The following is a 19,080-nucleotide window of genomic DNA, read 5'->3' as shown; positions in this document are numbered from 1 at the left end:
AATTGCCGAGATGTGTTTACCGGTGTGGCGTCTTAACAGCATAAATATGCTAAACCAATCTGGGAACAAGACTTTATCTCTGGCAAACATTCCCCCCCCCCTCCCAAAGTCTTCTAAAATGTGCTCCTAGGTTTATGTGCACATCTTTTATCGGATTTTAGAACTCTTTTCACTTGCTTTTCATGAGATTTAAAAGTGATACACTGACTGATAGGCAAACCTTCCAGTAGATTTAAAGGAGTAGCATTGATAGCAGCAAATATTTGCCCAGCCCCAACTCCCTTGTCGACCATGAAAATTATGGGTTGGATAGCAGAAGATGAAGAGCACAAGTAAGAGGCTGCTGTTGAAGTCCTGTTCTGTTTATCCTCCTGTCTTTTTGGCCGTTGTGATTATAGGGTGGTAGACTAGTAGACCTTTTGGTCCGGTCCAATAAAGCTCATCTTAAGTTCTTAAGCACCTTCTTGAGAAGAGCAGAGGGATGCAGATAGTTTTTGTCTGACCTGACCTGTGTGTAAGAGTTGGAAGGGATCCCAAGGGACTCGGCTAAAGCATCCAGGACAGGTGGTCATCCAACCTCTGCTTAAAAGGAGTGTCTTCACTCCCATCGTTCAGCCCAGGCACTGAAGTCCAGCTCAGAGGGCCTTCTGGCGGTTACCTCGCTGCAAAGAAGTGAGTTACAGGGAACCCAGCAGAGGGCCTTCTCAGCAGTGGCGCCCACCCTGTGGAATGCCCTCCCATCAGATGTCAAGGAAATAAACAAGTATCTGACTTTTAGAAGACATCTGAAGGCAGCCCTGTTTAGGGACGTTTTTAATGTTTGATGTTTTATTGTGTTTCTAATATTCTTTGGGAGCCACCCAGAGTGGCTGGGGAAACCCAGCCAGATGGGCAGGGTATAAATTTATTATTATTATTATTATTATTATTATTATTATTATTATTATTATTATTAAAAACCTGCAAGGAAGCAGAGTCCACCACCTCTTGTGGGAGTCTGTTCCACTGTTGAGCAGCTCTTACTGCCAGAAAGTTGTTCCTGGTGTTTAGTCAGAATCTCCTTTCTTGTAACTTGAAGCCGTTGGTTCGAGTCCTACTCTGCAGAGAAGGAGAAAACAAACTTGCTCCATCTTCCATGTGAAATGAGCTGCCTTTTTTTTTTAAAAAAAAAAAAAAGCAGAATTGTTTTGGATTTTCCCTTGAAATTTCGGAATTTGTTGTGCCTGAGCAGGACCTTCTAAATTAACCTTGAATTGCACTTCCAGTGCCTACTCAAATACTTTCAGTAGTGAAAAGGCTGGGGGAGGGGCAAGTTAGAGAAAGTAAAGGGAGCCCATTCCTCCTTTTATTTATTTTAATCATGGCCCATCAAATTCCCAACCTTTCACTGCCGTGATGCAAGGTGTGCTTCCGAGGATGTTGTTGCATTTGCATAGGTTAAAGAGTTGTTGGGAAATCGGGCAATTAGATGCCTTAACTACACAAGGCTTGGTCGCCACCGATGCATAACTATGTCTGCCTTTTTGAGACTACTTCATTAAGAGTTCATTTGTATGCAATTTTGACTTTCCAAGATGCATGCACTACATTACGGTAATACGCCCTGTCATAAATGTGATGATAATAATAAGGTGTCATGGGCTGATCTAAAACACCTTTCAAAGATGGAGTCAGACATCTGTTAGTCATCTTAACAGTTTTCTCCTCCTGTTTTGCTTTGATCCCAGGGAGACTTTAGTTGTACGCACCTCATACTGCATAGTATTGCTTCCCCTTTGACAGCTCTTTGTTTCTAAATATTGCAGCCTATAATCGCTAGGTGTCCATCAGCTTCGATGGGGAATTGGAAATTTTAAAGGCCTAAAATATTCCACAGTGTTGTAATGTTTGGAAATTTTGTCTGGCTCACTTTCATTGCCCAATGGGAGCACGGATGTTTGTGGAAGGCACAGTATTGCTCATAAGTTCCTCAGGATTTCTTTTGTTTGTTTGTTTGTTTGTTTGTTTAAAAAACAACAACAGGAGTACAGTATTTTTTATATTATAATAAAGACTTTGGGGTTGAGAAAATAACTCTGCTCCTTTTGTGATTTGTTTGTTGCAGACTTTGCTTCAGATTTGTGGCGTGGTGGCAGTGGCAATTGGAGTGATTCCCTGGATTCTCGTCCCTTTAATTCCACTCTTCACTCTTTTTATCTTTCTTCGACGGTATTTCTTGGATACATCGAGAGATATTAAACGTTTGGAATCCACAAGTATGTATTATTGATACGGCTTGTTTTAAAAAGATTTAGGCATCATTTCAGAGTGCAAGAGGCTTAAAAGTGTTGCCCATAACTCAAGGGTTGTATTGGTTTCTCTCCCCCTCCTTTTTGGGGAAAACTGAGGAGTGCCTTGATGATGATTTTCAAATGCTTTTTGTTCACTAGTCTTTCTGTTGTTCTGACAGCTATTAATTAGGTCATGTAACATTCTGCTTCTAGGCCCAGAACGAACAACAACACCACTACTGGGTCTTCTAAGTATGGCTGCATTCACATGACCTCTTATTCCATTTTCATGATGTTTGCCTAACTGTTATATTTGAGCTTTCACGCAACATAAAAGCCACTTCCGGAACTGTAGTGGCACAGGTTTGGCACTCATTTTAATATTATTTTCAAGCAGATTTTTTTTCTTTCCTGGGAACAAAAAACATGGAAATGAGCGCTAAGCTTGCACCATATTTCACTGAAGTGTCAGAAGTGGCTTTTATGTTGTGCGAAACCTCAGATATAATGTGGCCTGTGTAAGGTAAAAAGGTAAAGGACCCCTGGACAGTTAAGTCCAGTCAAAGGTGACTATGGGATTGCAGCGCTCATCTTGCTTTCAGGCCGAGGGGAGCCGGCATTTGCCCACAGACAGCTTTCTGGGTTATGTGGCCAGCAGCACTAAACAGCTTCTGGTGCAATGGTACACCGTGACGGAAACCAGAGCGCATGGAAATGCCGTTTACCTTCCCGCCACAGCGGTACCTATTTATCTACTTGCACTGGTATGCTTTCAGACTGCTAGATTGGCAGAAGCTGGGACAGAGCAACAGAAGCTCACCCCGTCATGGGGATTCGAACCACCAACTTTCTGATCGGCAAGCCCAAGAGGCTCATTGGTTTAGACCACAGCGCCACCCACGTCCCAGTACCTGTGTATAAGGTACAGTGCAAAGTCAGGGGTGGCCATCATAAATTTGATGACCCCAGCCATTGAAGCACATATAAAGTTAGGGAGCCACAATGGATGCACTTGGCACAAGCCCTGAACTTGCCTTGAGCTTGGGTTCAGTTCTCCTCACTGGTCCATTGACGTGGCTTCTTCACGCTCTGTGTTCTCATCTTTACTGCTAAAGATGCTCTTGGGATGTCCTCCTAATGCTACTTCTGCCGCCATCTTGTAAAGTAAGTGGGTACATCCAACTCGTCAGCAGCCCACCCAGGTTTCTCTGACTGGAGGCTATGTTACCCATGTACCAAACAGTATAACATTCTCACGGGGAAGATTTAACCCAACAAGTTTCACCATTATGTGACTTGGTATAAATTTAAGTAGTCCGTTCTTGAGAATTCTGAATCACAGAATACTTTATCAGTGACCAGCGTGGTTAACATAACCTAGGAGGAAAACCTTCTTTCTCTCTTTTTTTATATAACTGAGTAAGAAATACCACACATTATTCAGATAGTACTCTTAGTTGAGAATGACGGTATCATTTAACCCTTCATCTTGCAGCTCGAAGCCCCGTGTTCTCTCATTTGTCATCATCGCTCCAGGGACTTTGGACTATTCGTGCTTTTAAAGCAGAGCAAAGATTCCAAGAATTATTTGATGCTCATCAAGATCTTCACACAGGTTTGGGGAAAAAAACAGTTTTGCAGTTTGGTGGAATTGAGTCGCAAAGCTTTTGCAGAGCTGTACTACTCAAGATGCAGGTGAAGAGTAAGAATTTTATAGCTACCTATCTATAAAATTCTTACTTTGAGACTGACAACCCTCTAGCACAAGCATGGGGGGACGTGTTTCTCTACAGCTTTTTTTGGACTACAACTCCCATCATCCTTGACCAATAACATGCTGGCTAAAGCTGATGGGAGTTGGAGTCTAACAACTGCCTTTTATCCAGCCGCTGATGTTTGAAAATCATTGCAAGGAGCACTTTTCTTTGGGGTTTGGGATATACTGCAACATTGTGTTGCAGGTAGGGAGGGATTTATGGATTTCTGGCCCCTGACTCTTCCGAATGTGTTCATTCGTAAGCCTGTTCCATCCCATTTCTGTGTTAGTCTACAAGTACCATCTGCACAAAAATGTACATTTTAATATGTATTAAAATACAGTGGTACCTCGGGTTACAAATGCTTCGGGTTACAAACGCTTCAAGTTACAGACTCCGCTAACCTGGAAGCATAGCTGTCAACCCTTCCTGCTCTTCCCCACTGCTATATACATAGCTGTCAACCCTCCCTGCTGTTTCACAATGCTGGAGAGCCAGTGTGGTGTAGTGGTTAAGAGCGGTAGACTCGTTATCTGGGGAATCGGGTTCGCGTCTCCACTCCTCCACATGCAGCTGCTTCTCTGACACTTCTCTGAAGTCTCTCAGCCCCACTCACCTCACAGAGTGTTTGTTGTGGGGGAGGAAGGGAAAGGAGAATGTTAGCCGCTTTGAGACTCCTTCGGGTAGTGAAAAGTGGGATATCAAATCTAAACTCTTCTTCTTCTTCTTCTTCTTCTTCTTCTTCTTCTTCTTCTTCTTCTTCTATAATAAGGGAATTTCCGGCAAAAAAAGGGAAAGGTTGACAGCTATGCCTGGAAGTAGTACCTTGGGATAAGAATTTTACTTCAGGATGAGAACAGAAATCGTGCGGCGGTGGGAGGCCCCATTAGCTAAAGTGGTACCTCAGGTTAAGAACAGTTTCAGGTTAAGAACGGACCTGCAGAACGAATTAAGTTCTTAACCAGAGGTACCACTGTACGTCGTTTTTGAAAGCATTTATCTAAAAATATGTACTTTAGAATGCATTTTGATAAGTTGTTTTTTTTAAACCAAAAACTGCACTGCAGAAATTGGAGATGTGTGGAATACACATTAGTCTGAGAGGAGTGGTCAGGTCAGCTTGTGTCAAAATTCTCGCACTTGCAGAATTACTTCAAGTAAAGTTGCTATTCAGAATTTTATAATTTGCATGGACATCCAAATTGGAATATTCTGTGTGGTAACAAACAGAGAAATGTACTGTATACTGGTAAACTCATAACACAAAAGACTTCCTGGCTGAAGATGCCCCATTGATCCCAGTGTGGTCCTGAAGTTTCCCAGGCTTAACTGTTCTTCAGAGTATGACTTGGCCTTTCACATAAATATTCCCCCTCCTTTTTTATTTTCTTCTTTTTTTTATTTTAGAGGCTTGGTTCTTATTTTTGACGACTTCTCGGTGGTTTGCCGTGCGCCTGGACGCCATCTGTGCCATCTTTGTGGTTGTGGTTGCCTTTGCTTCTTTGCTCCTTGCTCATAGTGAGTATATTCGCCGGAGTAGCAGCTACTCTTCCATGACTCGATTTGCGTTATCAATTTCTTCTAATCATGCTGAAGCCAACAGCTGAGTGAATTATTCTCTGCCCGAAAGTCAGATGTCAGGGAACCGCCCTCATCGCAGAGCAGTGTGGAGTCAGTACGCTCTGAGTATAGGGAACCCCGTCCGGTCATCCTGAGCAATTCCTCGTCGTCCAGTGGGGGCAGCAGCGATCCCTCTAGTGGGGAAGAGGGACTGCGGGGAGGCAGGGAGTGTCAGGGCTTTAGCAGGGTAGCAGAGCCCTCACGCCAAGGAGGATCAAGGGAAGGCGCACCTCTTCCGGCGCCCCAGCTGCGCAGAGGGGTTCAGCGCAGGGGAGATAGGAGGGGATTCCGTTTCCCGCAGCTTTTATGTTGGTCCAAAAATCGGAAGGACTCATTCCCGGACTCTGAACTAAGATGAGTCAGATGTGATCTTTGATGCTCAGCACTGTATATATTTGCACAATAAATGCTTTATAGCAAAGAGCCACGGACTTTGGCTGGTTACTCATGAGCAACACCTGAGAACCTTACAGCAGACATCTGTAATGGGACATCTGTGTTCAAAAGTGTTATGGCTTTGTGGTATTACAAGTGAAGACCCTACCAACATGTCGCATGTGATGATAGATTTTAAGTTTCTTTCTTTTTTAATATGATTTTTTTTTAATTTTCTGCTTTACAATCTCAGATAAACATTTTACATACTTAGAATATCAATGACTTTGCTTCTTTTCCCACCATGGTTCATTTTTCATCTTATATCCCTGCATATTTTACAAAAACTATACCAATCGGTTTTCCATTATTACGTCCATCAAAAATTATTTACACTGTTGAATTTACCTGAATGCTGTCAGAGTTTTCAGCTGTACACAATTATTTTCCATAAACGTTTTCCAGTCTTCTTTAAACACATGTTCTTCTTGTTCTCTTATTCTATATGTTAAGTCTGCAAGTTGTGCATATTAAATTAAAAAGTTTGTATAAAAGTTTTGAAACTTTCCTTCTTTTTTACTCGGTATAGCTCTAGATGCGGGGCAGGTTGGTTTAGCTTTGTCCTACTCGATCACGCTCATGGGAACATTTCAGTGGGGAGTTCGGCAAAGTGCTGAAGTCGAGAACCTGGTAATATCCATTAGTTCCATTTGGAAGTTTTTTAAATGCTTTTTGTATTGCTTCGGCATTGCAGTTAAATGCCACTGCTTTCCAAAGCACGGTGTTATATACATGCTTTTTAAGTTTTGCATAGTAGCACAATAATTGCTTATTTAGTAACACAATAATTGCTTGAAGATATGCAAGCTGGAAAAAATAATGTTAAAATTACTCCTGCAGTTGCTGATACTGATAAAGCAGGCTTATAGTTTGAATTCCTAGTTTATAGATTGCAGTAATATAATGCAAAATGTTTAGGCTGCTAAAGAGAGTGACTTATGGCTGTCTAGGATATAAGCCATCATGATGTGGAGTGAGAATCAGAAACTGAGCCCTTGGCCACTTTGGGGAGGAAAGATGGGATATATATTTAATAGACAGACAGACAGACAGACAGACAGACAGACAGACAAATTCAGACCCAGGAGAAATAGGTTAAGGTTAAAGTTTAGGTGCCGATACATCAGAATGTGTCAGGTCTTTGGAATTTACCCGTCCTGGTTAAAGGTAAAGGGACCCCTGACCATCAGGTCCAGTCGTGTCCGACTCTGGGGTTGCGGCACTCATCTCACTCTATAGGCCAAGGGAGCCGGCGTTTGTCCGCAGACAGCTTCCGGGTCATGTGGCCAGCATGACTAAACCGCTTCTGGCGAACCAGAGCAGCGCACAGAAACGCCATTTACCTTCCCGCCGGAGTGGTCCCTATTTATCTACTTGCACTTTGACGTGCTTTCGAACTGCTAGGTGGGCAGGAGCTGGGACCGTGCCTCGAGAACTCACCCCGTGGCAGGGATTCGAACCGCCAACCTTCTGATTGGCAAGCCCTAGGCTCTGTGGTTTAACCCACAGCGCCACCTGGGTCCCCCTGTCCTGGTTAGATATCTGTAAAATGGAACTGAAGAACAGTCCACTGCTCTGAGGCCTGAGGATTTGATAGATGTTAAAAGATAATGGGTTAATGAAAAGATAATGCTCACCTTATGGGATCACAGCATCATTGTTTCATCCATTTAAGGAATTTGGAAACATTTGTCAAGAGAAGTGGCAAAAGTCTTTTGGAAACCATATAAACCATCATTTTCTGCCCTTTCTCAGTGGTAGAAACAATGGCGCTGGCTGGTACAGTTATGGAGGAAGGGAGGGGAGAACCAAAGCATTCAGGTTGCAAGAGAAGTTGTGGATTTGAGAATCCAATCCTGGTGACTAGAAAATTAATTGTCATTGAATTGGCTTCTGTAATTGCAGACAGGGTTGTTGATGTGCATTTAAATTTGTTGCTTTGTTCCAGATGATATCAGTAGAAAGAGTCCTGGAATATACAGAACTTGATAAGGAAGCACCTTGGGAGACAAACAAGCACCCGCCACCGGATTGGCCAAGCGAAGGTGTTGTTGTGTTTGAAAATGTGAACTTTGCTTACACCATAGATGGTCCTTTGGTACTGAGACATTTGTCTGCTGTAGTAAAGTCAAAAGAAAAGGTACATTTTTTTAATTTATTTTTGGTCACCCAGGTAAAATGGACCCTGAGAGTCATGTAATCCGGGCATTGTGAACCTGTGACCCTACAAATGTTGGGATCCAGCTTCTGTCCTTACACACTGTGGGCCATACGGGTGGAACTTATGGGGAACTTATCCCCCCAAGAAATGGGTCCCTTCTAAGTGAAAGTTTCATTCAGTGTGATGCTTTTCTTCCCCAAGACCCTAATTCTCTCCTTATGAGAGTAGCTAATTTTACTAATTGATAACAGACTTTATGCATCACTGCTGCTCTGGAAAGCCCCTGATTTTCAGGGGACTTTGGGGTCTGCACCCATCTATGGGACTACTACTATAAAGGAAATCCCGAAAAGACCCTGTGCATCAGTAGAAAAAGCCTCATCTTTTACTGGATACAAATTAAGAGTATTATAAGCCCAAAGACAGATCTACCAGTTTTCTCTTGTGCTATTATATAAGTTTTTTTTGGTGGGGGGCAGATGCCAGAATAGAGGACTATCACTAATGCATCTCTTTTTGCTGGGGACAAACAAGGAGCAGTGGGTTTTAAGTTCAGGAAAGTAGAGCAGTAGAGACTTAAGAGCAGTTCAGTAATTGAATAGGGAGCTTATGGATTCCCATTCATTGGAAATAATTCAAAAACAGCTTGGATAAACATCTCATAGTGGGGATTTTTAGGGGTAAGATAACCTCTCTTCGGATTGTGGATTATATTGGATGCCCCATTGGGCACCTCTGGTGACCACATATTCCTGCATATCTCAAATGCTTTCTCATCCCCCTAACTCCCAATTGATTTCTGAAAAAGAATGATTTTCCTTACAAAAAATAAATAAATTTCCAGCTTGTCTTTTATTTGCAGAGAGATGACTTCATGGGAACAAGCTGGGTGGGAGTTGAAGCTCTCGAGGTTTTTATGCAGTGCGTCTGTTTATCTCTTTCATACTCCTACTTGCCTTTGGGCCCAAGCTCACTTGCCGGGGTAATAAGCCATTCTAATAGCGGATAAGAAGATTTGCATTTCACGGGAAGAAAACAAACAAAATAAAGGATGAGAAATAAGAGAGAGAGAATATGTTGCTTAGGCAGTGGCTCAGCGCTGCCTGCATTTCTTGGTCTGCTTGGTTTTCTTTTACGTTTTCATTGCTAAAAGAGGAGGGTTATTGTTTCTTTGGACAGTGTTCTCGAAGCTACTAACATGAGTTTGGCCAAACTTCGGGAGGCAGTGAAGGATAGGCGTGCCTGGCGTGCTCTGGTCCATGGGGTCACGAAGAGTCGGACACGACTGAACAACAACATTGTTTCTTTGCCATCATAAAGTAGAGATGCAGTCTATTATTATCATTAGCCTTGCTATTATTTTTATTATTAATAGGACATAGCAGTAATATTATCAGGAGCTGCCAACCCCCCCCCCTTTTTTTTTTAAGGCCCAGGGGTGCATTCAGATTTTTGAGCAAGTGTTTTTTTCCACACCATCTCTCTCCAACATTCGGCTCCGGTAGAATCAATCTCAGACTTCAAAAGCACATAATGCTAGAAGAGGAAGTGAGGCAAAGTTAGCCACCCTCACCAACTCATGGCCAAGGAGACAGTGGGGCAGGGCCAGCGTCTACAAAGGCATTGCTGGCACCAAGAGACAGATCTCAAGGGCACCATTGCAATAGTGGCGCCTCTTGCAATCTGTATGGATTGTTTTCTTTTCTCACTTGTGCAGGTACCTTCTTCAAAGCCTTTCCTACGGACTGCCTTATCACGATGGGGAACTGGGAGAGATTCTTGTTGTCCAACTCATCTCCTATTATTTTCCCTCCCTAATCTAACTTTGGGAGCGATCCAGTGCACAAGACGCTGGTTTAAAGCAAGCCGGTGTAAGAGACCTAAATCCCCTGTTGCCATTAGCAGCTCACTTTACCCCACACGACAAAGCATTTTCCTCCCCCGACATGGCTCAGTGCGTTCTTTTTCATTGGATGCCAGCCTGAAAGAGGAATTGTTGACAATGAGCATAGCAGCTGCATTTTTATTTTAAGTACCAATGTTTATAAAACGCTTTCATGCTGCTAATGCACTTCTGCACGTCAGTGACATCAGAGGAAACACTTGAACTCTTTTGTTCTAATACCGAACTCTTGTTTCCTTGCTCTTCCTTTTTAAAAATTATTATCATTCAAGCTTTCTTATTCTCATATTTGCTTCTGAAGGAAGTCACGCTCTTTCGGAAGTCATAGCACCTCCGTCTTTCTGCTCCTTGTAAAAATCAAAGCTGAAAGGGTCAAGCTATTTTTCAAATGCTTGTGCACATTTTAAAGTATCTGCTATGCTTTCCAGCAGCAAAATTGAAAGAGCAGCAAAATGATTATTTTAAAAAGCGCTTTGTCTCACATGGTTGAGACTGCACAGTCAAATACATGCAGTGTCTCCTCCTTTTGGGAGGTGAAAGGTACAGTCGAGAATGGTTCAGGGCCCAAGGCCTGTTTGAATTCTCCCAAAGTTCAATTCCAGGAGGAGAACAAATGACCGGCTTATTGTAGCACACTTTGGCATACAGTGGTACCTCGGGTTACAGGCGCTTCAGGTTACGCGTTTTCGGGTTGTGCACCGCGCCGAACACGGAAGTACCGGAACGGGTTACTTCTGGGTTTGGGCGCATGCGCAGAAGTGCTAAATCACGCTTTGTACATGCGCAGACGCACCAAATCACGACCCGCGCGTGCGCAGACGTGGTGCTGTGAGTTGCGAATTCTGCGGGTTGCGAACGTGCCTCCCGCACGGATCACGTTCGCCACCCGAGGTTCCACTGTATATGTATTTCTGAATACTTCCAACTGGAAGGAGATAAACCCAGAGCAGTGCCTTGCGCAGCTACCCTGCATGCAAACTTTGAATGCAGAGAGGAAGGCAGAATTAGTTGCCCCAAACCAAGGCTGGTAAGAGGGCATGTCTATGCCATTGGTGCCTTAAGGTAATTTTAGACTTGAGAAGTGGGCTTAATCAAAAAACCCAAACTCTCACACTGGGGGAGAATGGATGGTTGCCCCTTCACCCAGTCGTCTAGAACAGCTCTGCCAGTCTCTGCCCATACAGTGATGCCAGTGCTCCTGATCTTCCCATTCTGCCTGCTAAAAGATTTTTGTTGTTACAGATTCTGTCGTATCAAAGGGTTAATAATATATATATATACGGTGTCTTTTCTGATAGTACAATATTAGACTGCAGTGAACATGTCCTCTCAGATCAGCTGATGTTATAAACCAGGGGTCCCCAAACTAAGGCCCGGGGGCCGGATGCGGCCCAGTCGCCTTCTGAATGAGGCCCGTGGACGGTCCAGGAATCAGTGTGTTTTTACATGAGTAGAATGCATCCTTTTATTTAAAATGCATCTCTGGGTTATTTGTGGGGCATAGGAATTCGTTCATTTTTTGTATTTCAAAATATAGTCTGGACCCCCACAAGGTCTGAGGGACAGTGGACCGGCCCCCTGCTGAAAAAGTTTGCTCACCCCTGTTATAAACAAACCACATACACCTGTTCTTTTTAGGTGAATTATTTTGTTTTTGTGTGTCATGGTCTTATATAGTGTGTGTGTGTGTGTGTGTGTGTGTGTGTGTGTGTGTGTGTGTATATATATACATATCATGGTGAGAAGCCACTCTGGACGTCTGAGAGGGTCTAGCTGGTGCCATGGACTTCGTACTTCCAACAGCTGACCTCATATTCTAATTCAGAGGTCTTGGGTTAATATTTTTGTTGTCTCCATTTCCCCTTTTTATAATGGAAAAGCCAGTGACCTACCCATGAGACTTGCTCTGAGGTTAGATTAGAGAAAGGAAATGTTATTCCTTTATCCCAAAGAAAATGTTAATAATGTTTTATAAGCCACCCCATCCCTGAAGGGTTAGGGCAGGCAACAATAAATTTAGAAACAAATATAAAATTGCATTAAAATTTAAGATCAATTTTAACAGCTGAGACAAGACAGTTATGCCTTAAGGGAAAGGGCGGGAATCTTAATAAATGAAGTAGATGGCAGATATTATTAATGGAAACGCTTTTGTTTTATCCATATTACTTTGGCCCTGTATGACAGTAGCTTTATACCACTCAAGTATGTTCAGGTATTACTGGCACAGTTTAAAAATAATGTTTATTTATAGTGATCTTCTTTTTGCTGCCTTGTCTTCTGTTAACTGGCTTGTCAATCTTGCCCACCAAGTAATATGCAAGGTAATTGTGAACAGCACTTTAGAAAAATGCTTAGCTCTTGTGCGTGTTTTTTCTTTCTTTCAGGTTGGAATTGTGGGAAGAACAGGAGCTGGAAAGAGCTCTTTAATAGCTGCTCTTTTCCGGTTGGCTGAGCCCCAAGGAAGAATTTGGATTGATAAGTATTTGACATCAGAACTAGGACTTCATGACTTGAGGAAGAAAATTTCAATCATACCTCAGGTATGGTCTACTTTGTGAATCAGTACATTATAAAGGTTCAGCACTCTCCAGAAAGTCTAGGTTTGTAGTATTTTCTTTATCGTTATTCTGCACCCTGTTGGTAGCATTCCAGGAATCTTTTGTAGTGTTGTGGTTCTTTCTCTCCCCCCTCCCCGCACCCCCCCAATCATTTTTAATATTTTTTTGCACATGTTAATCCTCTTTTCTCTGAATGTTGACTCAAAAATGAAGTGAAATTATTATGACTATTTTAACGGTTTCATTATCTGTGTTTCTGCTATGCCCAAACAGCTTGCTTGCAGTCATTAGTTATCATTGCAGATTGAATTTAGTTTTTAGGCAAAGGTGCTGTGTTCTGCAGGCAGGGGCGACAACACACAAGATAGGTTGGAGCAGAAATCATAGCAACATGCAGATATATAAAAGGCCAAAAATCTGCAGGCCAAGTTGCTGTGATGCGTCTTGACCGTTCCTACCCACAAACTGAATAAAAGTCTGTCCTTACATATACAGTACTGGCATATCAGTTTTCACTGTGGACACAACCCATGTGGGAAACAGTTGTGGCCCTTCTGTGTCTACCATTTATAGCAGTCCCCACCCCCCCCACCCCAATTTTTCTGCATGCTGCACCATGATGTCATTCATCATTCCACAGCTCTTTCCAAATATGGCAGCCACTTTTTCTTCAGTTGCCGAAAAATAAGTGAAGGATTGTAATTCCAGAATGGAGTCATAACATTTCCATGATGTGAAAAGCGCTTTTGCCTAGTTTTCTGCGTTCTTTTTTTTTATTTAACATATTATTTATTTTAAAAAATTAACATAACAAAAGAAAAATAACAACATAAAAACTACAATAACATACATTATCCGAACACAACAAACACACACCTTATTACTTCTATAATAAAAAAATTCAATTTTCCTCACATCTTAGTAGGACTTCCTCCTATCTCCTCCTTCTGCGTCCCTTGTGAATATCTTTTTCGTAACTTCCAAATCTATATAATTCTAATCTGTTTTCTGCGTTCTGTGTGGCATTTGACGTGTGAGGTTTGAGTGTCTTCCATTTTGTACCTCCCCTCCTGATCATCTTTTCTTTTCTTTTTTTTGGTTTTGCAAATTCATTCACAGAAAAATATTCTTGCAAATATTAAAGTTTTACACATGATTATTTTGAATCTAGGACCTCCCTCCTCCCCTCCGTGGGTTCATTAAAAAACTTTTCCAACTGCATATTATAGGTACATTCAATTTACAGTCCTCCCATTATATCCAAAGTCTATGTCTCATTGCAAGAGCTATTTAAAGCCTGCCAAAGAGTTCAAGTGTTTACAATGGTCTTTCAGATAGAATCTATATTTGTCCCGTTCTCTGTTGAAGTTTTGATCTTCCTGATTTCTGATTTTCCCAGTTAGTCTTGCCATCTCTGCATAGACCAATAGTTTCATCTGCCAGTCCACCCTCGTAGGTATCTTATCGTCTTTCCAACTTTGGGCGAGCAACATCCTTGCAGCTGTTGTAGCATGCATAAATAGCCTTTTTCGTTTCTTTTGGAATCTCTGCAGCTACAATTCCTAACAAAAAGGCTTCTGGTTTTTTGTTTTTTTTAACAAAGGTTATTTTAAACATTTTTTTCAACTCATTATATATCATTTCCCAAAATTCATTTATCACTTTACTGTTCCACCACATAGGGTAAAAGGTGCCTTCCTTCTCTTTGCATTTCCAACAAATACTTGAACTAGTCCTGTACATTTTCGCTATCCCTGGTCAACCTCTTTTGACGGGAGGTTATCCGGACCTAAACAGTGAACTCGGAAAGTTCCTGTTGTCTAACAGAATTCCGGAACCAGGTGTTAAATACCAAAATGATAATCGTAACCTGAAAGGGCTTTTGATACTGTGTACATTACTAAGATATTTGCTTGGTTGGAGGAAAAGAGAATAGAAGTGGTGTGGGTATAAACGCAGAATCTTTCTCAATCCAAACACATCCCATCAACGGTGTTGACTTAAAAAGCACAATCACCATCAAAACAACAGTGACATGCCACAGGTGCTGTGGATGTACCGCTGCAAATTCGCTCCAAGAAACATCAGAACAATCAATGGCTAGTATGTCTGGAAGGCTCCTGTTGTGTAAAATTGATCTCCGTGTGGTTCATTTCAGCAAAAACCGAGGCACGGCTTCCCATTGGTTGCAAGAGCTTCTTGCACTCAACGGAAGCCGCGTCACATGTTCGGGTTCCGAACAACGTTCGAAAATGGAAGCATTTACTTCCGGGTTTTTGGCGCTCAAGAACCGAAGCGTATGACGGCGAAGCTCTTTTTGGCTTTGCTGTTGCTGTGGTTAAAATCACTTGAGCCACGTGATTGGAATTCAGTCTGCATTTTCTGCAGTACTCGCACCATAAGCGTAAAGTAAGGATTGGTACTATGATCTCACAGAATGTTCAAAAACATTCTAGCTACTGAGGTGGAAGATTCTAGGCTGATTTCCACCCTCATGTTACTAATGGTCCATATCATAGAATCATAGAATTGGAAGGGACCACAAGGGTCATCTAGTCCAACCTCCTGCAATGCAGGAATCTTTTGTCCAGCGTGGGGCTTGAACCCATGACCTTGGGATTAGGAGTCCCATGCTCTACCAATTGCACTAAAGCCCAGTCTTATGTCCTTTTTGTATTATACCCATATGCTGAATTATGCGCACACATTTAAATTGCTGCTTTTCTTGGGAAGATACATGAAAACAGGCTTAGCCATACATATCTCAATTACGGCTTCAGAAAGTTTGGAGTAAAAGATGCATGTGTCATTTGGAACAGGTGCTTGGATTTTGTACTTGGGCATCTGCACCTGAATACAAAAAGAAGCATCATTGAGGTCTGGGATTTTAATGTCCCTGTCCAACCAGGTTGTTTTGTTTTGTTTTGTTTTGTTTTGTTTTTGGTCACAACCACTTTCCTTGGGAAAATCTGCTACCACTGAATTGGAACAAATAGCAATTGGGGTTTCTGTGAATTGCTGTTTGTTCTGATTCAGCGATAAATGGCAGATTTTCCTGAGGGAAGTGGTGGGACACACTCACACACCAAAACCCACTTATGGACATGGACCTAGAAATCCCAGAAAGTGTGGCATAGAAACAAGTGTGGATGAGCCCTCAGTATTGCCTCAGATTGTGCAAACTGCCTCTGTTGAAAAGCATTTGCGTTTGAACACGACCCAGGCAGTGTTTTCATACTGGCTCATTTCAGTCTGTGGTGGCTGTTTAGCAACATGGTTGTGGTCATCAGGGGCATTATCTATGAACTTGCTCTCAAATCATACATTTTGGACACCAGGCGAGAGCTGTGATGAGGACTGAATGCTTATTTGGTTGAGAGAGAAATTGTACAGGTTCTAGGCAAGACTTCATGTTCATCTGTGCTTCCTGGCCCATCAGTCCGAGAACCCAATTTCAGCGTCTTGTAGCTTAAGCCAAGAATTTCTGATACATCTAAAGATTTGAGGAGTGAGGTTATTACCCCTCTATTATTGTCGATGCCGGGTCGCTCAACCATTGCTACTGTGTCCTTTCTTTTAGCAGATGAAGATGATCAGGTGACAGCAAAAACTGCAAGGTTTTCAGCGGGGCCATTAAAATAAGATGTTATTTGATTATTGATGTAAACCTTCAAAATGTATTAGGTTTTTACCTTTGGTACATTTTATTTTATTTTATTTTATTTTATTTTATTTTATTTTATTTTATTTCTTTGACTAGTGGCTGATGCAAATAAAGATTCTTCTGGTTCAGATTCTTCCGATATAGCATGAAGGAAGAATGGTCACTTTCCTTCAACACGGAATGACCAAATAAAACTCCAAACATCAAACATCTAGGATAGGGGGGGGGGAATCCATCCTCAAAGCGTGACTTCATTTTAGAAATCCGTTTCTGGACAATGGAGAAGGACTTGGGAGAGGAGAAGAAATTGGGAGGCAAAGTAGTGACCGGTGGGGTAGTGGAGAGGAAGACCCTCTCTCATAACACACTAAAAGGTAAAGAGACCCCTGACCATTAGGTCCACTCGCAGACGACTCTGGGGTTGCGGCGCTCATCTCGCTTTATTGGCCGAGGGAGCTGGCGTGCAGCTTCTGGGTCATGTGGCCAGCATGACTAAGCTGCTTCTGGCGAACCAGAGCAGCGCACGGAAACACCGTTTACCTTCCCGCCGGAGCAGTACCATTTATCTATTTGCACTTTGACGTGCTTTCCAACTGCTAGGTTGGCAGGTGCAGGGACCAAGCAACAGAAGCTCACCCCGTCGCGGGGATTTGAAATTTGAACCACCGACCTTCCGATCGGCAAGCCCTAGGCTCTGTGGTTTAACCCACAGCGCCACCCGTGTCCCCACCATAACACACTAGCTGTGTGCTAAGAGCTGTAGGTAAAATAAGGGCTGGGTAGAGCAGGATTCTGGGGTCAGAACGTGTTTTCCCACAAGTAAGGCTCATAACATTTATGATGATTTGGCAGGAGGCATGTTTCTGTTTACGAAGCACGACTACAACAAGCCCAAGGAAAATGACCCAATTTGGGGTGGATTCATAGCTACAGTCTCCTAGTAAAATGGAAAAGCTGGGTTGATCCTTTCCTGCCTCAACATTTTGTTGTTCATAGTGTGTTCTTTTAAATTCATGACTGTGTCACAAACTCGGTGCTGGGAGCCATGCGCAGTAATTACCTTTTATATAAAGAGGGGTTTTTGCTGAGGGTTTTTCTTTTTTTTTAATGCACTACGGTAAAAAATTTAGTGAGCAGAATGGCCCTCTAAAAGCCCCCTTTGGCTTATCCTCCTTTCCCCGCTCTGTTCAGAGAATGGAAAGCGCAGAAAGAGGCAGGTATGCTATTACTAGCAAATACATACAATTGGATTGCAGCCTAATGCAGCCTCCCTTTTTGTTTCTGAACACTGAAGGCTTCATTAATGCACAGTAGCGCTTCTGAGTGAAGTTGGTGACCTTTTTGTATCTAAAAAGGACTTTACATGGACTTAAATTCTTCTGCCTTTGTGCTTGCACAATGTTCTTTTCTCCTGAAAATGGACGGTGATCAGTTCATTCAAAGGCTGCAGCGTTTTGAAAGACCTTTTCCAGGCTATTTCAGGTGGGAGTTGCATTGTAAAATACTGGGGGGGGGGGGAGAGAAATACATTTAAGAGCTCAGAGATATTCTCCGAAGCTAAGTCTGCTTTCTGTCCTTTGAGATATTTGCTGTTATATACATTGTTGACACACGGGCTTCTTGTTATGAGTGTACAATTAGTTTGACAAAATAAGAAGTGTTTTGACTTCTATCTTTCCAGTTGTAAGTAAAGGTTCAGTCTAAAATCCCAGGGGAGATTCAAGTGTCTAAAGGCTGGTGGGTACAATTACTTTTGCAGGTGAAAAGAGACTTCTCTCTCTCTCTCTCTCTCTCTCTCTCCCTCTCCCTCTCCCTCTCTCCCTCTCCCTCTCTCTCTTCTCTCTCTCCCCCCCCCCCCATTCTTAGGAGTTTATAAAAGGAAGTAACCTTTGCGTGTTTGGATTTGAAAACTGCTGACGAGGCTAAATTGTGCAATCTTTTATTAATTAATACAATTATCTGGTGTGTTGGAAGAAACTGCACAAAGTGATTCTTCGTCCTCAAACACTCTGTCCATTCTCTTGATGAAATTCTCCTTGTCTCTTTGCTGTAGAGTTGCTGGTGCAAACTGTCCTTTGGTGTGAAATCAGTGGGGCTGGTTCACAAAACCCCAAGTATTGCTGGGAAGGCAGGGAGGGAGATGTTGCAGAAAGGCCGGGGAAGCAGAGTGCAAGTCAGCAGGCACCCCTGGTCTCTCAATTTACATTTTTATTTTTATTTAAAGCTTACATCTTGCCCGTTTTATTTTTTAAGGACTCAAGGGAGCTAGCAAGTCAAGGCAAGTATTAAAACAATATTTCATATGTAAACGAATTCTTCGGTTAAGCCGAATAATAAAACCCACAAAAACACACAGTAATGATTTCAACACAGCCAAAGAGCAGACATAAAAATAATCAGCCCTTTTCGAGCAAGCACATATTTGCCCAGCTGCCTAAAACTGTACCAGATAACACTTGGCTTGGCAAGGCATTCCATGGTATGTGGCACTGTGAAGAATGCCTTAGCTCTGGCTGCCATCAGCTGGGCCCTGAACTATGGCTGAGCAATGGCGAAACATCATATCAGCACAGGGGTGTTGTGTCTGTATGTTGTTGTTGTTGTTGTTACAATGGCGCCTTGCAAGACGAAATTAATTTGTTCCACGAGTCGTTTCATATTGCGAAAAATTCCGTCTTGCGAAGCACGGGTTCCCATAGGAATGCATTG

At 42.5% G+C, this 19,080-nt stretch overlaps 1 protein-coding gene across 1 annotated transcript in view; it reads left to right on the top strand.

Annotated features, from left to right (window-relative positions):
- The window catches only part of ABCC4 (ATP binding cassette subfamily C member 4), a 161,973-nt gene that overhangs the window by 107,397 nt on the left and 35,496 nt on the right, over positions 1 to 19,080 (top strand). Inside the window, 6 exon segments of the mRNA XM_033147888.1 lie at positions 2,105 to 2,255; positions 3,766 to 3,885; positions 5,435 to 5,545; positions 6,612 to 6,712; positions 8,031 to 8,222; positions 12,534 to 12,689. Coding sequence (XP_033003779.1) covers positions 2,105 to 2,255; positions 3,766 to 3,885; positions 5,435 to 5,545; positions 6,612 to 6,712; positions 8,031 to 8,222; positions 12,534 to 12,689 — 831 coding nt within the window.

This window comes from Lacerta agilis, chromosome 4 (genome assembly GCF_009819535.1).
Source record: "Lacerta agilis isolate rLacAgi1 chromosome 4, rLacAgi1.pri, whole genome shotgun sequence".
In the NCBI taxonomy this organism is placed as follows: Eukaryota; Metazoa; Chordata; class Lepidosauria; order Squamata; family Lacertidae; genus Lacerta; species Lacerta agilis.
Note: the sequence above shows the minus strand (reverse complement) of the source record. Positions and strands in the feature narration are given on the sequence as shown.